General features: G+C 55.8%; 5 protein-coding genes across 5 annotated transcripts; 3 read left to right on the forward strand and 2 right to left on the reverse strand.

The window, feature by feature from the left end:
- Positions 1-1,173: 1,173 nt before the first annotated feature.
- C8A04DRAFT_14185 (mitochondrial Protoheme IX farnesyltransferase) lies at positions 1,174-2,829 on the forward strand (the record flags this gene model as incomplete). Its single annotated transcript, XM_062777996.1, has 2 exons — positions 1,174-1,422; positions 1,567-2,829. 2 exons carry the CDS (start codon positions 1,174-1,176, stop codon positions 2,827-2,829), a joined length of 1,512 nt encoding a protein of 503 aa, XP_062634701.1.
- A 2,595-nt stretch (positions 2,830-5,424) lies between these two features.
- C8A04DRAFT_14168 (uncharacterized protein) lies at positions 5,425-6,573 on the reverse strand (the record flags this gene model as incomplete). The annotated part of the gene is made up of 3 exons (XM_062777989.1): positions 5,425-5,557; positions 5,624-6,033; positions 6,109-6,573. The coding sequence occupies 3 exons, from the start codon at positions 6,571-6,573 to the stop codon at positions 5,425-5,427; spliced, it is 1,008 nt and encodes a 335-aa protein (XP_062634702.1).
- A 6,986-nt stretch (positions 6,574-13,559) lies between these two features.
- Positions 13,560-15,665, forward strand: C8A04DRAFT_14181 (quinate permease; the record flags this gene model as incomplete). Its single annotated transcript, XM_062777995.1, has 6 exons — positions 13,560-13,767; positions 13,868-14,090; positions 14,159-14,299; positions 14,368-14,776; positions 14,848-15,408; positions 15,480-15,665. 6 exons carry the CDS (start codon positions 13,560-13,562, stop codon positions 15,663-15,665), a joined length of 1,728 nt encoding a protein of 575 aa, XP_062634703.1.
- Positions 15,666-17,658: 1,993 nt separating this feature from the next.
- On the forward strand, positions 17,659-18,716 carry C8A04DRAFT_31083 (uncharacterized protein; the record flags this gene model as incomplete). The annotated part of the gene is made up of 3 exons (XM_062781632.1): positions 17,659-18,031; positions 18,079-18,288; positions 18,334-18,716. The coding sequence occupies 3 exons, from the start codon at positions 17,659-17,661 to the stop codon at positions 18,714-18,716; spliced, it is 966 nt and encodes a 321-aa protein (XP_062634704.1).
- Positions 18,717-19,142: 426 nt separating this feature from the next.
- Positions 19,143-22,892, reverse strand: C8A04DRAFT_14158 (P-loop containing nucleoside triphosphate hydrolase protein; the record flags this gene model as incomplete). The annotated part of the gene is made up of 3 exons (XM_062777986.1): positions 19,143-22,497; positions 22,745-22,784; positions 22,859-22,892. 3 exons carry the CDS (start codon positions 22,890-22,892, stop codon positions 19,143-19,145), a joined length of 3,429 nt encoding a protein of 1,142 aa, XP_062634705.1.
- Between the last annotated feature and the right edge of the window lie 964 nt (positions 22,893-23,856).

Below are 23,856 nucleotides of genomic sequence, written 5' to 3' on the forward strand. Positions count from 1 at the left end.
TTTCCATTGTTCTTTGTCCGTAACTGACGGATTAGACAGAAACTCCTGTTGCAAACGTAGATAAAGGGGAACAGCGGTATGCAAACGGACACTCATCCGACCAGCCACCCATCCATGGTGATGACAAGTCTGTTGGAGAGATTCCGGAACGAGAAACATTGTTCCCGTACGTCTAGGCCACTGGTAAGGACACCTTTGCCGGAGTCAAACTTCGCGATAGACAATCCTATACAAAGCTCCTCTACCTTGACAACACCCCAACCAAACACCCCGCTCTCTCCTATCAAGTTGGGCGTTTCAGAATGGAAGATCACGAAGGCAATAGCAACACGGTCCGAATGGTGTACGTACCTTGTAGGCCGCATTTTACGGTCCGCAGGGCAATGAGACACCGCGTCATGCAGGGTCGCAGATCCGGCCCCCCTATGCCTCGAGACCAATTGACGGACTCAGGCCCCACGATCTCGAGGCCTAGGTTTGTAGCCTAGCTTGTAATGACCACCAAGGCCGCCTGATATTCCCACCACCCCTTGAAGATCCCCTGGAGCCGACTCGAGCCCATGATGATCGATCGTCAGCCGAGCACCGATAAACAGGGAGCAGACCCAGTAAGCCAAATACGTAAAACTCGTGATACGGAGAATTCCTTCGTCGGCGCTTCACAGGCTCGGGTGTCGGGGAAATGTGTGGCTTGTCGAACAGCCCTTTCATGATTGGTGCTTGAGCCGCCTGCACAGGACATCCAGGGGGGTGTGAAGGACAAAGGAAGCGAGTGTGTGTAACTTTATCCCTGGTTGTACAATGTTGGCTCCGAGCACATGATTGAAGGAAGATACGAATGCTGTTGGTTTTCCTATACAGTGGAAAAAAGAAAGACAACAAGAAAAAGGGTGCGGAAGGCAAAGGGGGACAAATCGTGTTGGGGTGTAAGTTCCATTTGCGGAAGGAGTGCTTGCCCCACCTTCCCTTTGTGACATTTCTGGGAATATGAGTGGGTCTACTACGCACTAGCCACACACCCCGCTCATTAGCCACAAACAACCGCCACACCCCAATTTTCAGACCAAGAACACATGGATAGAGGAACACCCAAGCTTCCGTTCAAGCTCCAAGCTTGCCGAACGCCAATTGCTATCGAGATGGCGATGCCGCCCGGCACTTGAACTTCCCACGATGCGGCCGCCGATCCAGCGTCTCCAATTCCGGCCGGGCCTTCTCGACAATGTGTGCTGGCAATGCACGCACCGCGCGCTGCGCCAGGCCGACCGCACGTCAAACCCCGCGCGGAAGACCTTGTTTTCCTCGAAACCGACTCTCCCCCGCACATCTGCCAATGTCGCGCCTGCGCTACCGCGACACCGTTTCAAGGCCGGCTTCTTCCTCTCGAATACCCTCCTCGCCCGCACCAATGGCACTTCGGCCGTGGCCCCGGCTACCAATGGAGCAGTCCCCCGACTCTCCAATGCCGAAGTAACCTCGGCCGCATCCGACATCCCCTCCGACCCCTCTCTCCTTCCGCACCGCCGACGACAAGCCGCGCGACGCGATGCCCAAGCTCAACAGCAGAGCCACGATACCGCCTCCGCAGTAACAAACCCTAACTCCACAACTACGGCGGCTGCTCCCACAAACTCAATGGCCACGTCCCTCCCACCCGATGCGTCCTCTCGCCTAGCCGACACGGCCGCCCGCGCGCCTCCCACCTCACTCCGACGCACGCTCTCTTCACTCCTCTCCCTCTCCAAACCGCGACTCACCGTACTCGTCGTGCTCTCCGCCATGGTGCCCTACGCGCTCTACCCGGTTCCCGCCTTTCTAGCCTCTCCCGCCCTCGCATCATCCGCCCCATCCCTGTCCCCGCTGACTCTCCTTTTCCTTACCACGGGCACGACGCTGTGTTCCGCCGCCGCCAACGCGCTCAACATGCTGTACGAACCCGACACCGACGCCCGCATGAGCCGCACACGCACGCGCCCGCTAGTCCGCCGGCTTTTGAGCACCCGCGCTGCAGTCCTGTTTGCAGTCGGGTGTGCGGTCACAGGCACCGCTGCGCTGTATCTGGGCGTGAACCCCACTGTCGCGTTTTTGGGCGCTGCGAATATTGCGCTGTATGCAGGCGCGTACACCCCGCTGAAGCGCGTGTCAGCGTGGAATACATGGGTCGGGGCCATCGTAGGTGGGATCCCGCCCCTCATGGGCTGGGCTGCGGCTGCAGGGGAGAGCGCCACGGGCGACGGGACCTGGCGCGAACTCTTGTTTGCCAGCGATGGGTCGAGCCTGGGTGGCTGGCTTTTTGCCGGCTTGCTGTTTACCTGGCAGTTCCCGCATTTCATGCCCCTCTCGTGGGGCATTAGGGAGGAGTACAAGGCGGCTGGGCTGCGGATGCTGTGCTGGGTGAACCCGGCGCGTAACGCACGTGTTGCGCTGCGCTACAGCCTCGTGTTTGTCCCATTATGTCTGGGTCTATGCGCCGCCGGTGTTACCGAGTGGAGCTTTGCGGTCACCAGTCTTCCGGTGAACCTGTGGCTGGTGCGCGAGGCGGTCAAGTTTTGGCGCCACGAGGGACACAAGGGCAGTGCGAGGAGCCTGTTTTGGGCCAGTGTATGGCATTTGCCGGTGATCATGGTGTTGGCGCTCGTGCAGAAGAAAGGGATGTGGGCGAGGGTATGGCACAGTATCACGGGGTCGCCGGAGGAGGGTAATGATTTGGACGACGATGAAGACGATGAGGATGAGGACGAGGATGAAAAGGATCCCGAATGGATCGCCAGCCCCCGGGCCGGACCCACAGCCGGAAATGTGGGGCTACCGGAGAACCCACGGCGGTAAAATCCCCGGCCAAGTCCGGATGTTGTGTCGGTCCCATGTAACAACGAATGTACCACTTGAAAGGATGGAGTCGTACCCCATATATTTTATATTTTGCATGACACATGAGTTCCTGTTCGCAATCCGGAATTTACCATGCTCTGCCCCAAGCCACAGTTAAATCGATACGTGCCTACATACAAGCCCACCCACCTGTTACGGACGGCGACTCCGAGTCCATTGTCCCTCTGTCAGCCCTCGTTTTCATGCCGAGCTCCACACATTAGACCTTCCAGAACTCGACCCAGAACGGCAATCTGTCACGAGCGGAGCCTCATAAATGGAGGAGCCTGGGGGTCGGGGCACAATTCTTTAATCCACTTTCCGGCAGTTGCCTGGCTCGGCTTGGCATCGACATAACGTTAACTGCTGGAACAAACGGCCTCGAACACCGCCGATTCAAAAGCTTCAAACCGATCCAAAGAACTATGTAAACCCGCCGCCTGTCGATCTTTTGAGATTCAAAAGCTCAAATCATTTGTAAAAATACCCAGTAAAGGACTGAGCTGAAAATTGTTCCCCGATCTAACGTTGCAGTCCCTGATCCTCCACAATCCCACGTCTTGGCGAAGCAAGTCTATTGCGCCCGTTCCTGGAATCCATCCCAAAAATCCTCTAGAAATTGCGGGGATATGGTCTCGCGTATCGAAACGGAATTCAGGTGGTCGGGGAATTTATGATGTTGTTGAGATGCATCTAGGCATCGTTGAAGAACGTGGAGTTGTGAATAGGCAGGCTCAAGGCAGGCATTCAAGACGCAAATTAAGTGTAGTTATTGCATGTGGAGCTCAGTTTACGCACCACCAAAACACCAGAAAGAAACACTCGAACGAAACATCGTGTCTTCACCAAACCCGCCGGAGCAACAACACCAGTTTGGGGGCCAAAAGTTCCTCGTAGAAAAACCAATCAGACCCAAACCTCCCCTCCATCCAAACAATTAATTCCCGAATACGGCCCCCAAATCGCAATCCCACAATCCCACTCCCACACTTCCAAGCCCCAAACCCCTGGTCCACCCATTCTTACCGTGCCACTTACACAAAACCCACCACAACGGGTGGGTTCTTGTGTCCTTCGCCTATGTATCAAGAGCCGAAAGGCCGCAGCAGCCACCCAACAACACACAATCCCACGTGCAAAACTACCAGCATCTTCCCTGATTACATGCCGCAGCTGAGGCCGTGTGTACGTAGTAAAGTAAACAAAAACGTGGCTGGCTGGTAAAGGAGGGTAGCTGGGTTGGGGGAGCGCAGGGGGAGAGAGAGAGACAAAGTTTGAGTTTGTTCGCTGTGCCGCAAGACCAACAACACACCACACCCAAATTCCCCGCCAACCTCCTACCAACTTCCGACAGCCCCGATACTTGCTGTGCCGGCGCCTCGCATTTTATCTCTCAGCCTTATCTACGTGCACCCCCGGATTCTTTGAGGGTCTAGATGCAGTTTATGTGTGTGGGTAGGTGCGTCTTATTCAGCGAAAATGGAAAATTGCGGAACGGACGGTTTAAAGGTTATGGAATGCGGTATTATCCGTATGTTGATTAATTATTACGCTTAGGATGACTGTTATACTCATGTTGCCTATCGCACTGCGGATGCTGCAGGTGGGTTTGACGGTCCGACCTTAGGCTTCCCTTTCGTCATCTTGTTTGCGTTCATGTTCCGAAGAACAAATCGCACTTGGATATCCGTCGTACAGGAACGGAACCTGCCGAAGGTTAATTAAGTGATTTGAAGAAAAAGCCTCGAAGTTGAATCCAAACAAAACAGAAACCGGGTATCGAGTATTATGCGGCGCATGCTTCGTCAGTCCTGTTTCGGCCTTGTGACCCAACATGAGTGAGCTTTCCAAAACGCCAATGCTCGGCTATGCGTAAAACAAAGATGAGGTCAGAAACAAACGGGGAACAAGAGCCAGTAGCACAAGAACCGAGAAAAATCATGAGGCAGAGACTGGTATTATCCCAAAGGGGAAACCGAAAAAATAGAGGAAGAAAAAAGTAACAAGTCATTCCCCAAAAAGGAACCCCCAAAACTCCAATACGAACAAAAAAACCCGCATTGTTGGTAACAGAAGCTCGTGGCCTGTTCCACCAACAATCCAAACAACTCGAGCCGCCCACCCCGAAGCAAACCCCCAACCCCCAACGCCATGTTGCCCAACTGCCAAGAGGCATGAACTCCATCCAACGCCGTGATTTTGTTTGCCGCCCCCCCATTTCCCTTGGTTTCCTCGTAACGTGGCATGACATAACAATTGATGATACTGGCTGTGATGGGCCAGACACTCCTCCCCCTTCTACCCCCTAAGGTAGACTCAAACAAAGGAAAAAATGATGTGGTTGCGTATGCGTGTGTGGTGACGAGAAATTAAATGTAGCCAAAGGAGGGAAAGAAAATGCGGGCAAAGAGAGGACAAAGGGAAAAAATGTAGAAAACCCCCAGGGAAACAGATGCGATCCCGTGCCATGCATGCCATGCAACCGAACACCCAAACCCAAAAAAAAGATGACAAAAGGAAACGGAAGAAAAGTAAGCGAAGAAAATTGGTTCTTCAGCTTGCCTGTCCTCGATTAATGATGGCATCGATCCCCATATCCCCGACGCTCGGCAGGCGCCCGCCGTGTCCCATATACGGGCTCGTCCCTTGGCTGCCCGACCCCGACGACGACTGAACGCTACCACCGCTCCCGCCGGCCGCCTGTTGCTGAGCCTGGTGAGCTCCGGACTGTGACCCGCCCGCACCGCTGTACCCTCCCGCTGCTGTCCCCGTGCTCGACACACTGGTGCTGTACCCATGTCCGTGGTGGTACGCGCCGTACCCGGCATATGCCGCGGCTGCAGCCGGGTGCGGGTGTTGTTGCTGGTGGTGATGATGCGGGTTGTGGGCGTGTGCGTGGGGGTGGTGCATGCCTGGGAAGCCTGAACCGGTCGACCCGCCGGAGCTGCCGCCGGGTGTGGAGTGGGCGCCGGAGGTGGAACCGCCGGTTTCGGGAGAGGAGTAGGGTTGGTCGACGCCATCGACGTCGTCGACAGGGGTCAGGCAGCCGAGGGCACCGTCGGGGTCGTCGTAGGCGTTCAATGGTTGGCCGGATTCGAGGCGTTCGCGGCGGGCGAAGGCACGGGCGTGGGACTGGATGTTTTTGAGGCCGTTGGACATGCACTGTTGAGGAGAAAAGAGTTAGACGGGCGCCAAGGGGGGACAGTGGAAGGAAGGAGAGAGAGAGAGAAAACATACCTGCATCTCAACAACGTTCCACTTCTCACCACAGCGGGAGGCAAGCGGTTGCCAGATCTCCTTGCGCATGCTCATGTACTCCTTGCACAACCTCTCAAGCTTGCGGTTGTCGAAGTCGTTCTGCCCGCGGCGTTCCATCAACCGCTCGTGCCTCTTCCGGCATGCGTTGCCGGTCTTACCCGGGAACGCCTCTCGTTGGATCTGGTTCCAGTTCTTGCCCATCGCCCGCAGTGTCAGAAGTGTTCGGTCCTCCTCCTGGTTCCATGCTCCCGACGAGGCCCGGTGCTGTGTCGGCAAGCTGCCCCCTACGGGGCCACCCATCGTAGCGCCGGCTGTAGAGATCTGCAGAGGCGGAACGGCACTGACGGCGTACGGGTCGTAGCCCGGCATGGGTATCCCACCCGCGCCGGTGGAGAGGTCGCCATAGAATCCGGACAGCTGCCGGGGGTTCTGGTAGTAGGACATGGTGGGCGCAAGGGAAACCGGGATGTGTTGTTGGTAATGCTGGTGGCTCGGTGTCCGGGACAAGTCTGGCATGATACGTGGGTCGTCGCTTCAGCCGGTGTCTGTCTCTCTCTTTCCCTTTCTCTCTTCCGAGGGCAATTAGGTGCACAGGAGCGGAGGCGTAGTGTCGTGATCGACGGGAGTAATTCCCGGCCGTTGGTGTGTAAGTGATTAGTGGGTGTTCTTCCCTGAAGATCTGTTGATTGACAAACTCGTCGTCAAGCAAACGGCCCGGTTGAACGGTGAGGTCGGTGGTGGAGAATGCAATGTTTCGTATCAAACGAAAGGGCTGGCTAGCAGCCTGCAAAGGAGACGAGAGACAATTGGAATAATACGAAAGTGAAGGAAATCTATGAGAGACAACCAGGAAAGAGGGAAAGAGGAAAAAGTAGGTCGCGAGGCGGCGGGTCAAGGGGCTCGAGGACTGAGAAATTGGCTAAGAGGCCCGGCCGGAGACAAGAGGAGAGGCGGTCGACTTATAATATCTCCAGGCTCTGACCGAGACCCGGGCAAAAACAACGAGATCCCGTGAGTGGACGGCCGGATTTGGCGGCCCTGATCTGCGCAATGGGTCCGGTGAACAGAAGCGCACAGGACCGGGGTGGTAGATCTGAAACAAGCGTAGATGTGCAGAGAGAGCTTTGGTTGATGAAACTGAGCTCGTGTATCTGAAAGACCTCACGGGGGGACCAAGGGCCTCTGTCAGTGGCTGGCGAGTTTCGGGATGGCGTTTGTTTGAAGATGGGCGGCTACAAAGTTGGCCATCTGCTGGGTGGAGGGTACCGAAGGGCGGTTAAGAATCGACGGCCATGGGGGTCTAGCGCCGGGAACGAGGGGGGGTATCGGTAGCATCGATGGGGGCTTCGTCCGGAGCTCCACGCCGGCGCAACAATAACGGAAACATCTAACAGATCCAGGTCTGACGGTACCCGCACCCGCCGTGGGCCTTGAGAGAGAACTCACAGGCAGAGGGGGGAGAATGTGAGAGCCCACGCACTCGTTCGTACCCTGGCGCCATGCCAAGATCGAGGATCCCAACGGAGATCCAGTGCTCGCTTAAGACATGGTGCGGTACTGTGCCGCTACCTCGCCATGGCTCTGTGTTGCGCAGTCGCCGTGGGTACTGGGTACCGATGCAAGGTACCACGGCTCCACGGATCTCGAATGAGTTGATTGCCCAATGGGGTAACATGTGTTTGTGGAGTACAGAAGCGGGAAATGTCAAAAAATAGCACACCAGACGCCAGCCCAGCACTTTGGGCGGCTCGCTGGGTTTCTTAACCGCTGGCAGCCTCGCGCAAACCTGAAGCCTTGTCGCTCTCGCTCCACCCGATTGATCCGTTTGTCGGCGGCTCGATCCGAGGACGGCTTGTGCTTGGTTCGCTCGGTTTAGCGGGCGAATGAGGAGCATCTGGAAAAACAAAATGGAAGCAAACAGCAATGGAATATCCTCGATCAGAGGTACGGATACTCAAACATCGGCAGTGAGCCTCCGAGAAACAATTGCAGCCTTGTTCGTTCGTCATCCACGGCTGTGCGAAACAAAAAAAACCGACGCAATGGCAGAGAAACAGGTCGGCCGGCCGTTGGCGGGCTGGTGGTCAGGATCTGACCCAATCTGCAACTGGCCGTCGTGTGGTCAAGACCAGCTGCCGCCCATTCTGAGGCCCTCGGGAACCCGACAGTACGGAAGCCTCTCAAAAAAGGACACTGACAAACGCTCTACTGATCTCAAACACCCGAGAAAGCCCCTTACTCCCGCGCGACAGTGGCAGACAGACGGGCAAGCGTCTCGCGCCAGAGGTTCGGCGGCTGGAAATTGCAAAGGGGTAGCAGCGGGCGACATGGCAGCTCTTGGAAGCAACGTCGCAACGAGCAAAAATAAACAAACGCCGAGAGGGGATTGACAAATTCCGGACCGCAGGGCAAAAATAAAAAAGGTGCGTCGTTGACAAGGGCTTGCATTCTCGTCGTCCTTCAGGACGCGGGGTGCATGGATCTCGACGATCGCGGGCGGCAAGATGTGAGTCTCAGAGACCGGCAAGCGTTTCCACACTCAGTAAGTCGCTCGGCATCTGCTGGCTGGGTCCACAAAGATAAACATTCGAAAAAATGGCAGGGTGAGGAGGTCCGGTGAAAGATGGGATGAAACATGGCTTCCGCGTTGTTGGTTCCGTCGCGACAGAGCGACTGTCGGATTGGTTACAATGGGCTTGCGGAGGAAGATGGAAGTGAGGAAATGGTGCCAAGGTTGCAGTCAAAGAGGCGCGCGTTAAATTCTGGCACCCGCTGGTGTGGGGGCCGACGCCAAACAACACCTTCTCATTGGACAATTGAAGATATGGGTCCAGGCACAAGATGCACGGGTCCACTTGCGCTCAGGCCACATCCAACGAAATCAGGAGAAGTGACCTGGGGACGAGCTGGCTTAACAATTTTGGGTGGGGGTTCCACCAAAGCATGTTAGTTAGAATATTGAGCTGCGTGTGATTTCCCAGCTGCGTTGGGGTGTCGCGCCTGCCTTGCTCCAGCCCAACCGAGTAACCGCTTTCCGGATTTGAGCAACAACCACGAGACCCGGCCTCAGTTCATTTTCTCGGACAAGCAACGGGGTCTTTCCGGATTGTCATTTTTCCATCATGTAGCATCCCACAAACAGCCCCCATGGGATCCGATCACGACACGGCTCCCCGGGCATGTGCACCATGTCACGCTTGACGATTCCAAATTGTGCTTCCTCAGCGCCTCATCTCGTCCCTAATTTTTAGGTTTTCCAGGCCGGATGAGCTCATGAGCCCCGGAACTGCTAAGCTTCTTTCGGCTTGCGATGAGAGTAAATCTCAATTCTCTCCCCAGATGCGTCCATCCCCGCCGGCGCTAGGCGGCACGGGAGCCCGAAAAGCCACACCGATGTCACAAGTGAGTGAAATTGGCTAGTACCCCCGTTGCTTCGCCCGACACTACATTCCTCCGGCACTTGATACTTCAGCTTTTGACCGCCCCGGTGGCCCTCCTCGTCCTGTGCCCTCGCACCGGGACTACGGGACCGCTAAAGGACAAGACGGGAACCGGACGGTAACCTTCGTAGCGGATGGATGTAGCTGCAGTCCACGGTCGGGCCGGGTGGTCGTTTTGTTTCGAAACAACTCGAATCCGGCCCTAGCTCTGTTTTCGAGGATCTCCCTGATCCGTTTTGTGCATTGCGCCAATGACAAAGCGCTGCCGACGACTAACAGGAGGCCCGCGATTTCAGGCTGGGCTGCCGGAATCGAAGCCACCTACCTGCCCGAGCGAAGGCCGGCCAGAAAGCGCCAAGCCGGCCGCGACAAGACGTTACTCAAAGGTCCCCCTCATGTTGTTACGTCATTTGGGAGGTGTGTGGAATACATAGAATCCATCAACACCGCGGATTGTTATGAGCGCTTTCCGTCGTTCCTCCGATCACCCACGGGTAAGATTTACCCTAAAACGGCCCTGTTGGTTCGAGTTCAATTTTGGTGCCGCTTTCTCACGTGCTCAGCCCAGGAGTGCGCCGTTTACCATTCCGGATTTCCTCAAAATCCTTTAGCGGCTCAGCGTTACGTGATCGAACCAACACTTCTAGGTTCGATTTTTTATGACTCCACGGATTAATTGACCGCGGACACATTACGGAACATTAATTTCGTGCCCTCGGATTCGGGATCTGTAACGGCCGTAGATGGGGTTTTCGGACCAAATACCACCTTGGAACAAAGCGATGGTTGTCCATTACCGGCTTTTCTAGGCGCAGGCTCCGCTTCCCGGCCGGGACCCGGGACTTGAAGCCCCACTCTGCGCCGAGGCTCCGGTTGTCCCCCTCGGATCCCGTTGGGCAAGGCAGCGAGCGTGGAATTCCTTTCCGACGGGAAATTAGGCATATATCACCGTGACCGGAAGCCTGGCTCGACGGTTGGAACTTTAGCGAGGCCGTTTCTTTGCGTTGTGTTAGTCGTCAATCGTGGTTGTCTTGATCTTGCAGCCCAGCTCTCCTTTCTGCAGCCCCGAGACACACGCCTCTACGAGAAGACACGGAAACACTGGATCGGAGACATTCTAGGCGTTCTGCATGGCTGAGGCGACCTTTCAACTCTATTCTTGCCCCGATGCCGCATGAAAACCGTCATACAGCAATACAAGCGCAGGGTGGTGTAACTATCGGCCGCTGGGACCAACAACGGACCCTCGACTCGCCTAATCCAGCTCTTTGGTGCCCTTTCCGCGTGGAAAGCCACGCCTCCATGCTGCACATTGTGAGAAGGGGGGGCCGAGTCGTTGGCCCGGCGTAGCACGCCGCCGTCAAATGTGTTGCACTCGTCCACCGCTGGGCGCAATATGCACGTGGGAAGTATTTGCAGTAGCACAAAAGTGGCGATGGTCAGATTCGGGACATTCCCGATGGAGGTTCAACCGGCATGCTATGTAAGACCACGCCAAAATCCACGGATGGGAACCCTACGCGAGTCGGGTCTGTTCAAACTGCATTTGGGGGCCATTCCCCAGCGGTCACGGCCAAGTTTCAGATATCGTGTTTCGATATCAGGAACCAACGTCCCGGTTCGCACCTGCGTCTGAGTTCCATGACCTGCTGTGCAGGATTACTATGACTCGGCGAATAATCAAGGCAGGTTCCGAAAATCCGAACACAGCAAAAAGAAATACGTTCGACGCCAGCTTCATTGCTCTTGCTCGTCATCCCTCATGAGCATGCGCCGTGGGTAAAAGTATGGCCTTGATTATCTCATTTCGGGACCGACCACAGGGTGTTCCATGTCATCATCAATCGGCTTCATGCCAAGCACAAGCCAACCGCAACCAAGCGCCACCAACGGCCGGCATCGAAAAGCTTGGCTTTTTGTTGCTGCCTCTTATCCGCGATATGCGAGTTATTGTACTCCGTAGCGAACACTAATCCGACTACTCACGCACTCCCAGCACAAACAACAAACAAAATCGGATTCGCATTCTCATCACCTCCACTAGTCCCAGCTCAGGCACAAAATATTGTCCAACCCTTCCCTCGGTTCTGGAAAGAAGAGGAAGAAAAGGCCCGATGTCAAGCTTTCCCTTCCCGAGCCAGGAAGCCAGCCAATGTTGTTTTGGGTCATCAATGACCCCGCAATGGCGCCGGAACGGGAGCTGGCCCAATGGCTGAAGGCCGGGCCGAGCGATTGCATTCAGGCTAAAATGGGCACCCGGCTCTCGGCGTTTTGCACCCCATGTCCATGTCAACGGCAACCATGTCAACCCCAATTCTGACCTTCGCTTGCCTCGCCCGTCGAAGTTCCTTTTGGGGGTAATTTTTGGGGGAGATGGTTGGTGAATTCATGCGCGGAACTGCGTCCGGGACGTCCAGCAAGCGCGTTTCGAGCTGCAGCTTGGGCGGTGTTGGTGGTGTGGTCTTTTTTGGGACTCGCTTTCGGGGCTTTCTGCAGGCTGCTTGGCGAGAGCTGACAGCAAGCAGCACCGGGCCCGAAGAGAACAGCCGGTACCAGTGCCGATGTCTGGGCGATCGAGCTTGGTGTTTGTCGGCGGGTGGTGGCCGCGGGGAAAACGCCACTAAACCCAAGCTCCGAGCAGACTGCTCACTCAGTGCTGTGACAAACAGAAAAGTCCACGGGAATAGCGGCAGAGATATCTCGGCGTGTTCGGCGGATTACAGCTCGTTCAGCCCATTCCTTCCGTCAACAATTGGCCACTTTTCATCCCATTTGTCCCTCCGAGTTGGACTCTTCATCGCCGAGCGAGACCGCGTGCCAGTCATCCCAACATCCCAGGATGCTGTGTCGCGTCACGACGTCCACCACGCCTCCGGTGATCACAGGCCTGGTCGGGCCTGGCCAATGAAACCCTGTTCCCCACCGAGCCCACACTTGCATTCATCCACCCCATTTCATCCGGGGGTCCGGGAAAGGCTGTGGGTTTGTCGTGTTCTCTGGGTTTTTGCTCCGCTTTGCCCATGGGGAAAAGGCAAGAATGGAGGAATGTGCGGAGAAGGTCTCCGCGCGCCCCCCATAGACTCCTCGTGGGATTGGCGCGGTTGAAACCTTGGGGAAGCTCTCCGTGGCTCTTCTGTTGGTTTTCATTCCTCCTCTCGTCCATAGGAGAGAGACCCTCAGGATTTTTTTGATGGCGCGTTTCTACAATGCCTCCGGGGTCAGGCCGAGAACTTGCATCTCGGTGTTTCTAAGACGACAGTTTCTGGGAACGAAAGGGCCTTGACTGTGAGGGATCTCGGGAAATATGTGGATATATCCGGCTTTGTTCCGAGCTCATCCATTCATTCACGCTGTGAATACCATCAGTGTGGTACCGTTTCCCGGAGTTTAATGTACGCGTATGTGGAAGAGGGAGAACAAAGTAGAGTGCATGAGGTCAGGACGGAACCCAACCTGGGTGAAGCGAAGGCAATCATGCATCAACATGAGGTGTGGGTGTGACGGGGTCCAGGGTGGGAAATATGAGAGGGCAACACTCTCGGATTCGGGCGCGTGGCCGTTGTGGATTGCCACGGTCCTTCCCGGTGTGGTGTTGCAGGCTTCCATTCATCCACGCGCGTGGGAAGAAGGGCCATTGAGTGGATGAACCGGCAGCAGGGACAGGGGATCAGGGTACCCTCGAAGGAGGATAATACAGATTTGGGTTGATTGCTTGATTCCCCCGCGTCCGGATATCTTGCAGCAAGGTCCCGGGGCCCTCTGGAACTTTTCTGGTTCTTTTCCCTGGTCGTTTTTATACCCTTCTTTCCCCCCAAGTGAGGGTTCTCTTGTCTGTTTTTTGTTTCCCTTGTCTTGGATATCCCAAAGCGGCGACTCAACAACACCAACCCCGGGGATCACCAATACAGACGCCAATCCCGGTTTCCCCGACCTCGAGATACATTCTAGACCAACACACGAGAAACCGTCCTCGAGAAAACTCCAGTCACCATGGCCGGTGGCGGTACTGCCGGGACCGGCGTTTACGATGCCGCGCTACACAAGCGGCAGGCGATGATGGGGGCCAGTGGGCCGGCGGCGCTGGTCAAGAACCTCCGCGTCTTCTCGATCGCGGCGTTCGCCTGTATCGGTGGTGTGCTGTACGGGTACAACCAGGGCATGTTCTCGGGGGTCCTGGCCATGCCAGCGTTCAACCGCCGTACGTTTACCCCCCTAGATCTCGATATTCTCTACATCATGCTTCTTGAAATTGCCGGACACCTGAAGACTAACTCGCACGCGTTTTCGGCACGAAACAGACATGGGCGACTACACCCTGGACCAGACCAAGAAGGGCTGGCTGACGGCCATTCTGGAGCTGGGTGCCTGGCTCGGCACGCTGTTGTCGGGGTTCCTGGCTGAAGTCCTGTCTCGCAAGTACGGTGTGTTGGTGGCTTGCACCGTGTTTATCATTGGTGTCATTGTACAGGCGACGGCGGTCACTGGAGGCCCCAATGCGATTCTGGGCGGGCGTTTCGTGACGTGAGTTTCGCAAAGCATTCCAAAAAGAAGAAAAAAATAGTGGGAGAAGCTGACGTTCTGGATTACAGTGGTATGGGCGTGGGAAGTCTGGCCATGATCATCCCCATCTACAACTCCGAGGTGGCGCCCCCTGAGGTGCGCGGTGCGCTGGTTGCGCTGCAGCAGCTGGCCATTTGCTTCGGTATCTTGATCAGCTTCTGGATTGACTAGTACGTTTTTCTCTCTTCTTCTCAGCTCCGGATGTATGTTCGCCAATCACTAACTTACCACTCAACAGCGGCACGAACTACATCGGCGGTACAGGCGACGGCCAGACTGACGCAGCCTGGCTCGTCCCCATCTGCCTGCAGCTCGCTCCCGCGCTCCTTCTCTTCGTCGGCATGATCTTCATGCCCTTCTCGCCTCGCTGGCTGATCCATCACGGCCGCGAGGAGGAGGCCCGCAAGGTGTTGTCCAGCCTTCGCGGCATCGACCCCGACCACGAACTGCTAGAGATTGAGTTCCTCGAGATCAAGGCCCAGTCCTTGTTCGAGAAGCGCTCGATTGCCTTGCTCTTCCCTGAGCTGCAGGAACAGACCGTGTGGAACACGTTCAAGCTGCAGTTTGTGTCGATCAAGAAGCTGTTCCAAACCCGCGCTATGTTCAAGCGCGTGATTGTCGCGTCTGTGACCATGTTCTTCCAGCAGGTGCGTCCACCTTCTCTCCCTTGTCGCTTAGCCGAGTTAGGCTTCGAGCGAGACACACTGACACATCCCAGTGGACTGGCATCAACGCCGTTCTATACTACGCCCCCTTCATCTTCGAAGGCCTCGGCCTCGACCTGAACACGACTTCCCTCCTAGCCACCGGCGTCGTCGGCATCGTCATGTTCGTCGCCACCATCCCCGCCGTCCTCTGGATCGACAAGGTCGGCCGCAAGCCCGTGCTCACCATCGGCGCCATCGGCATGGCCACCTGCCACATCATCATCGCCGTGCTGATCGCCAAGAACATGGACCAGTGGGACACCCAGCGTGCCGCCGGCTGGGCCGCCGTGTGCATGGTCTGGCTCTTCGTCATCCACTTCGGCTACTCGTGGGGCCCTTGCGCCTGGATCATCGTTGCTGAGATCTGGCCCCTGAGCACCCGGCCGTATGGTGTCGCGCTCGGTGCGTCTAGCAACTGGATGAACAACTTTATTGTTGGCCAGGTCACCCCGGATATGCTCAAGGGTATTCCGTATGGTACCTACATCATCTTTGGTCTGCTGACCTACCTCGGTGCCGCGTTCATCTGGTTCTTTGTCCCTGAGACCAAGCGGTTGACTCTCGAGGAGATGGTAAGCTTTTTTTTTGTATCCCCCATGTACAAGATACTCTACTACAAGATACTAATACATGCTCGTAACAGGACGTTGTCTTCGGCTCCGAGGGCACCGCCGCCGCCGACTTCGAGCGCATGGCCACCATCAACCAGGAGATTGGCCTGACCCGTCTCCTGGGTACTGAGGGCGGTGTGGCGGCTGGGTCTAACTCGGATGTGGAGAAGCCGCGGGTTGACACCACGGCCGATGCTACTAAGGAGGTGTCGGTCTAAGGGGATGGGTGTACTGCGTGTGATTACTTAAGAGGGGTTTTTGAGGAAGGAGGGAGGGGGTTGGGTTCAATTTGTGTGGTGGGGGGGCTGGGGGGGGCAGTTACAAACATTATACCATTTTGGATTCTTGAATTTTATGTTAATTTAGTGGGTGTTCTGAAATATGTGAACTTTGGTATTGGTTGAGTTTTTGTCATGCTGGCTGAGTGAGTCGCTGAATTGATGACGCTTAATGTGACTCTGTTGTAAACGCCATGTAAGTAAACTACACTGCAAGCGCTTTGTCTCAATGCCATGGAGGTTGCTCAGTTGCTCGGTTTTCCATTTTCTATCCAGCCGCGTATCTTATTTTCTGTCATCTCTTAATTACCACAAACCCCGAATCTACATCAGTAACAATGCAGAACACCCCTTTCCTAATTCCGGATTAGCTCTACTTTTATTTATTTGTATTCATTCCCATATCTTGTATTACCTTACAAATTTAATGTATCTCCAAAACTAACCCACCAACCATCTTGGGTCAAGATTACTTGCTCACCTGGCTACTGACTAACTTTCTGTGGGTTTTCGTCGATTTATTTACCCACTCACCTCACACTCACTTATCAGTATGCTTGCCACCCCACCTAATTGCTTATTGTTCTTATTGTTGTTCACTTGCTTCCTCACTTTCCCACTTGTTGTTGTTTTTATTGTTGTCATCATTCACCTGCTTGCTTGTTTGCTTGCTGCCAGCCTACTAAAGCCAGCCAGCCAGCTCTCTCTCTCTCTCTCTCTTATGCGTACATAATAACGAGAAAAATAAAAGACCCAGAACAAAAACAAAAACAAGGACCGACTAAAACCAAACAAAACTCGAATATAAACATAAAAAGTAAACTCGAGCGGCAACCAACAACCAACTTCCCACAATCTGCAACCCGCAACCAACTAGCAACCAACCGCTACCCAGCCAGCAACCAGCTAACTAGACAGACATACAAAGATACAAGATACAACCCAGCCGGCCCCTCATCCCCAAATTCACCCACCATCCTATCCACCATCCTATCCACCATCCTATCCAGCGTCATATCCACCATCTTATCCTAAACCTGTCCAGGTTTTCCAGGCTGTCCGTCCGTCCCTCCAGGTTGTCTATGTCTGTTATTGCTACTACTGCTGCTGGTGCTGTTGTTGTTGTTGTTGTTGTTGTTGTTGGCATTGGTGTGTCCATCCATGTCTGTTGGCGTCTGTTGGCGTCTGTTGCCGGCTGCTGCTATTGCTCTACTCTTCCTAACCGAGCTTCTGCACCTAAATCTTCGTTATCCGCCCAAAAGGGCCCAAAACTGGTCGCTCTGAGGACAAGAAACCGCCCTCTTTGAACAACAACGAAAATGTCACAGTCTGGCATGTGTGGCTGAAGACTGTGGTGGTGGTGGCTAAACGCAACCAAGGATGGAGGCAAACTGCATCTGGGAGCGCACGGTCCAGTTTTCTCTGTATTTAGATAGACTTGGTGTATCCGTAGCTGCATCTTCTTTTCGTTTGGTCAACAACTTCAATCCAATCTTTTCTGCCTCTACGCTCTCACACTCAGGATCACTGTTCTGCTGCACCACCATTTCCATTTATGCCTACTCATAATTGTGATAGAAGATGAGAACCTATCATTATTACAAGGAGGCTAAGAACGCGATTCTCGGCCTGGCAGTTCATTTTTTATGGGGTCCAATTACAGGCCTAGGGCCATGCCTCTGCCAAGGCCCTGGTCATGAGCATGGGTAATGGGTACAGGCCCCGCGGGAGGCGGCTCTGGACTCGGTCTGGGAGTGGAGCCTGTTCCAGGTTGTGCGCGAACACCAGGGGACATTAGGATAACGTATAAGGAGCCCAGCTGAGGAACGCCCTTGCGTATTTCCCTCTTCTGTAAGCTTTCTCAACAACACAATAGAACGCCTATCTACATTCCGCCATAGGGCCAATTCCTTATAGCGATGCCCCATCCAAGATGGCGGGGAGCAGCAACGACAGGGCTCAAAGAATCATCGAAGAAGCACTTTTACGCCATTTGACGATAGACAGAAGCAAACACAAGCAACTCGTCCGCAACGTCATTAAACATGTATTTGCTGATGGCCACAATTCCCCCGCAGAGGAAGCCAAAAAAGGCTTCTTCCAACAACTAGACGCCAAAGCGCTCGTTGCTCTTGCGGTGCTTATCCGAGTAAGAGACATCCAGGGCAACTCCGTCTCTACTATCGAGAGGCTTTGCAAAAACTTCTGCCTCATCCCGACGACAAGTTGGTACAACGACCTTGATCTGTGGAAAACCACTCTTGACGTTGTCAGCAACAGCGCTCCATATCTACGGTTTCGCAAAGGTACAGGTTTCCCCTTCTACGCAACATCGCCGCTAATAAGGACATAGATATCGTTGATGCTATTCAGCAGGCGGAATCTCCTTGTCGATCCACGTTGTTACAATCCACGCCGGCGCAATCCACGCCGGCACAATCCACGCCGGCAACGCCATTCGGGGATGCGGATGTTAATTCGGGGCCTATTGAGGCATTTACATGCTGTTCTTGCAACGCGAAGTGGCCACAGAGAGGGATAGTTGCCTCCGAACCAGAGACTGGTAAGCTTGCCTAATACTATCTTCCCGTTCCTACTAATGTGCCAGCTTCCGCCGAGTCTGATCGTCCGTTCAAGCGACCCTGTACGATTGCCTCGCCTACAACGAGAAGTCCCCTCGCACCTGCTGCCGCCTCCACCGATATCACCAATATCCCCGCCCCAGTCGATGCTATAAAGACTCCAGCGCAGCCTTCACGCATGGGCGGGAGCTACGATCACGTCCTTGGAAAACGAAAGAGACCGGAGGATACACCGTCTACCACCTTTCGGGTGCCCTCTATATCATCCGATCTTAGTGTCGCTCCTCTATACCCTGAACTAGTCCAGGCCCCGTTCACATCCCTGAGCCAGGAACGGGATCCTGGCACCGAATATACGCCACCATCGCGAATACGCGGGGTACGAGCTGAGGGACTCAATGGGGTATAGATGAAGTAGAATGGGCGACGCTTTCCGGCCTCCGTCGCCGGCGCCGTTTACAGTCGTTACGGAGGCGGCCCCGATCCGGGAACGCGAACCAGTTTCAAGGCGGCAAAACTTCGGGCACAGCGTTAGCCTGTGCTTGCTGAGTCATTAATTGCAGTTGTACGAAAGCCAAGATTTTGCTAGCGCTGCTCTATACATTCAACACACACGTACTGTATGTGCATATGCATGTATGTATGTGTTTCCGTTGTTTGTGCCTGTGTGTGCTGCCTGCCTGTGCTGCCTGTGTGTGTACCCGACATAAAAAATGGACAGAAAAACACCCAACAAAGAAAAAGCGACATGGAAAAAGAGACAAAAGCGCTCCCATCATTCATGCTTCTCAATCAACCAATCAATCAATCCCACACTGTCCTTACAGTAAGTACTTCACCTCCACACCACACTCGGCCGGGGTCTCACCGTCCCATTCCCATTTACACTCCCCGTCCCCGTCCCATTTCCACCACTACTGCCACCTGCATTGTTACTCATAACACCCCCACCAGCAAGTCCACTAATGGTAATCCTCCTAGCCTTACCACCAACACCCATCCCCTCCGCTCCTCCAGAAACAGACGGAGGACTACCCCCAGCCAATCTCATACTCCCTCCAGCACTCCCACTCCCACTACCATTCCCAGCACCAACCCCCCCAACGATATTCATCCTCCTCGCCTGTCCCTGCGTCAACCCCCCCTTCCCACTCCCCCCACCAATCATACCCGCCCCGGACCTCGACCCAGAACCAGAAGACAACGGTGACGAACCCGCTCCCACGCCTACCCCAGAAGCAGGACCCGCTCTCGAAGGCGGCGAACAAGCAATCGGTCTCGGGGGGGACCTTTTCCCTCCCCTCTCCGCACTCAACCGTCTATGTCTCGAGATCCCAGCCCCACTGGAGACACTCGCCCCGGCACTGACGCCAGCGCCAAGACCGGAATAACTCGCCGATGCGCGCCGGTGCGCACCGCCACCAGCGGCATAGCCGGCCGCACTGGAGAGTCCAGAGATGGAGCCAATGGAGGACACCCTACGTCCTGCAGCGGCGTGGTGGTGACTGGTGGCGGATGAGAGGGAGGTGTTGCTGTGGAGGGAGAGGCGGTCGCTGCGACGTTTGGCGAGGTGTAGGGCGGAGCGGATTTTGAGGGGGTCGAGTTCGGAGTCGGAGCCTCCGGAGCCGTAGGAGACGCGGGGGAGACGGGAGGAGGGGGAGGGGGAGAGGCGGCGGGGGGGTTCGTTTTCGTTGTTGTTGGGGGTGAGGTTTGGTGAGGTGGTTTCGTGGAGGGGGGAGAGCATCATGCTGTTGTTGTTGTGAACAGAAGTAGGTTTGGGACTGCCGTTGGCACTGACGGACGGTGGCGAGAGGGAGTTAGTCACTCGGCTCACGGGCAGGGAGCGCAACGGCGAGGGGCGGTCTTGGTTTTGGGGCTTTGGGGAGCTGGTCAGTCTCAGGGACAGGGTCGGTGGGACTGGCGAGCCATGGACTGAATCGTTGTGGTTCTGTTGTTGGGACGAGGGCCGGCTTTTCGAGAGAAACCCAGCCTGGAATCGGTTGTTCGGCTTGCTGAAAGCCAGCGATGACACTTCAGGGGCGGCAGGCAACGTTGGGCTCGAGCTGTGCTGTTGCGGGGAGTCGACGTGATTGAGATACGAGGGGACAGGCGGCCTGGCAGGGAGTGTCCGCTCTGGCGAAGGAGGCGATGGTTCCTGGGGCGAGGGGAACTTCTTGGGCGTCTTCTCAAAGTCGGCCAGCGTGCCCTGCTCGCTCTCGTCATCGCGCCATCGCACGCCGCCCTTCTTCTTGACGGGGGTAAACGAGATGACCTTGCGGCCGTTAGCCGTCCTTCGCCGCCTAGGTGACGCCTTTACAGGGGACGCCGCGGCTTGTTCTTGCACTGCGGCCAAGAAAGCGGGTTGCGGGATGGGCTTCTTCGGGGTCGTGCCCACCGACTTCTTCCGCTTGGGCGTGCCCCGCTTCGTCGGCGGGAACAGCTCCACGGGCATCATGGATCCGTCAGGCTTGACGACGTGCGAGGCGGCCGAGTAGCCCGTCTCGAGCAGCCGGCTGATCATGGTCTTGGCATGGGCCACGGCCTCCTGCTCGCTCATGTTCAGTGTCTCGGACATGGACGACAGCATCTCGAACTGCGCGCCCAGGAGCACTTGGACAACCGCCGCGTCACCGGCCTTGTCCTGCTCCAGCACCTCGCGGTATGCGTCGCGCATGAAGCTGGCCTTGAGCATCTCCACCTCGCGCGCCAGCGTGTCTCGCTCCGAGCCGTCAACGGGCTCCTCACCCGCCGGCTGCAGCATCGAGAGGCTGTGGTTCAACGCTGTATCGAGGTGGCGCTCCCAGTTAAATTTCTCAAGCCGCTGGTGGATGTGGTGCCGGCTGCTCTCGAGTTCCATAAGGATGCCGTGAGCCGTCTTGCGCATGGCCACCAGGTTCGCGGGCACGGCGTCTTCATCACCCCGGGCATCACACACCGAGTCGAAGGCCGCAATCCACGCCGACAGCAGTCCAATGCGCCGCTCAATGGCCTTACGCTTCTTCATCATGTTCGTCTTCTCCAGTCGCTCGGCCGACGCATTCTCGTACGCGGCCCGCAGTCGCACGATGCCCTCGCGCACCACCGCGTCGCGCTTGTCCATCTGCTTGCGGAACTTAGCAAACGCGGTCTTCTCGGCGTCCTTCTGTTGCGCCTTGAGCTCCTTGATGAGCGCCATCTGCTCGTCGATCTTGACGAGGAAATCCTTGACGTGGCGGTTGACGTTGAACACATTGCGCGTGACTTTCGTCTGGATGTTCTTGGCCCGGTTCGCATACCGGAGCGTGTTCTGCGTCTCGTCAAAATGCTCGCTCGACGGGCTCACGCACACAATCATGACCGTCTTGCAGTTGCCGCCCAGCGAGAACTTGAGCAGTCGCGTCAGCTTGCTGTTGCGGTACGGAACGTGGTTCCTCTTCCTAGGATCGCACAGCGCGTTGATGCAGCTGCCCAGCGCCAGCAGCGACTTGTTGATGTTGGCCCCTTCTAGTAGCCGCTCGCCTCGGTTCTTGGTCGCGCTGGCCCGCTCGCTGCCCGCCAAATCGATAATGCTCAGCGTCGCCATCGTGTGCGGCTCGTTGACGTCCGCGTTGCGGTCCTTCTGCGCGATGTTGATTTGCAGCACCGCGTGCGACCGCGACGACACTGCGTTGGCCGCCGTCGGCGACACCGTCCGGTACTCGTTGCCCTGTACAATCATGTCCATGACCTCCTGGACGTCCTTCGGGTGGTGGCTCGTCAGCCCGGCCACCGTCACCGCCTGGTTCGAGTCCTCCCGCAGCATCAGGCCCTGCTTACTACCCCCGGGCACCAACAAGTCGCGGATCGTCTCGTTGTAGATCTCCAGATATGACAGCGACACCTCAGTGACCTTCTCATCGCTGCGCTCGTTGATTTTCTCGAACAACTCCTGCATCGTCAGGAAGATTATACCAGGGTGCTGGGAGGTACCCGTGATCGTGTGTGTCTTGCCGCACCCCGTCGCGCCGTAGGCAAACACCGTGGCATTGTAACCGTCGAGGATGCTATCCAGCAGATTCTTGGTCGTCGCCTCGTACACATCGCTCTGCGTCGCTGTTTGGTCGAAGATGCGGTCGAATGCGAAAACTTGGTCCTTGACTTTCTTGCCAGCGGCCGGAACAACGGATCGGGTGAACTTTTGGACCGGGTTGTCCTCGGGCGGGTCGAAAACCCTAAGCGTGTCAGTGTTAGCACCAGGCGCTGCAGCGTGCATGTATCCAGGAATTGTAGCTTCGGAGGAAACCTACAGGCAGCGGTCGTCCACCACCTTGATGACCGACCGAATTCCGCGCTGGTTTAGCTTGGGAGCGGGGGCTGCGGCGAGCGAGCCATCGCCGAGAAAGAGAGTGGTGTCGTCGGTTCGGACGCTGCTGCAGTCAGTATCTGTCGCGGGGTAGATCCGCAATTGGCTGGGCTCACAGTTGGGCCGCTTCTCTTATGGTGAACGGCCGCACTCGAACTACAGGCAAAAGGTCAAAGGTCAGTACAAAATAAAAAATACCGGACTTGAAAGACTCGAAGCGACATTCGTACCTGCGACGGTAATAGAAGAAGCGTTCGGGTCCATGGTGTTCTCTGTTCGCCAAGTCCCCATGCAAGGAGACAGAGCGAGCAATCCGAAGGGCAAGCGGGCGACTCGACAAAAATCAAACGAGGTCTTTCACTCTTTGCTCTCCGCCGTGCCGGTTGACAATTGGATAGTTATTCGGATTCGAAGAAAATGCGCAAGGATGCGAGGATAGTAGTGTCTGGCGACAAAAAAGGAGTAAAAAGCGAGGGTTAAGAAAAAAGGGCACAAAAAAAAGGAGGGGAGAACGAAGCTGTCGCAGATGACTGTTTGAAGAAATGAATGAAGGTCGGTGGCCGTCGTGTCCTGGTGTCCTGGGCTTGTTAGTGTCCGCGACTTCGAGAAACAAGTCTCCCTGCGCGTGGAAGGAAGGGAAAAGGCAACGGAAATGACGTTGCTGGCTCGAATGATGGATCTCTCTCCTGCAATTTCTCGCCGCGGATTGGTGCAGCCACTGTTGACTGTTTGTGGCCTGTTCACGTTTCCCGAGCGACGTGAAAAGTGGGGTCCCCCGCTGTTCCTGGCATTGTTTGAACCAGCTGGCCCAGACCCACCGTGAGATGAACTGGTTTGCTCCACAGAAAGGTCCTGGTCTTGGCGCCAACGACACAGACCTTTGGCAGCGTTCTTGACATCACCTTGTCGGCACCTCGTCTTGCTAGTGTACCTCTGCACCTTTGGTACAGGAGAAGCCAGGATCTACACTTACAACATCAAGCCTCTACGGTACCACGAAATGGAGGTATGATGTACGTTACGCATTCCCGAGCGGACGGGACGCCGACAGGGCCCCCATTCCGAGGCAAGCGGCTTCTATATAGCGCGCTTGTTCACCCATGGATAGGCACAGCTGAAAGAGACCACCGACCGGAACATAGGTGAAAACAAGTTGAGTTTATATAATCCCTTACGGCGCGTGTTCTCCGGCTCCAGACCCTGAATTTGCAACCGGAACGCCTCCTTC

Source organism: Dichotomopilus funicola (genome assembly GCF_033296635.1).
Source record: "Dichotomopilus funicola strain CBS 141.50 unplaced genomic scaffold C8A04scaffold_60, whole genome shotgun sequence".
Taxonomy (NCBI): Eukaryota; Fungi; Ascomycota; class Sordariomycetes; order Sordariales; family Chaetomiaceae; genus Dichotomopilus; species Dichotomopilus funicola.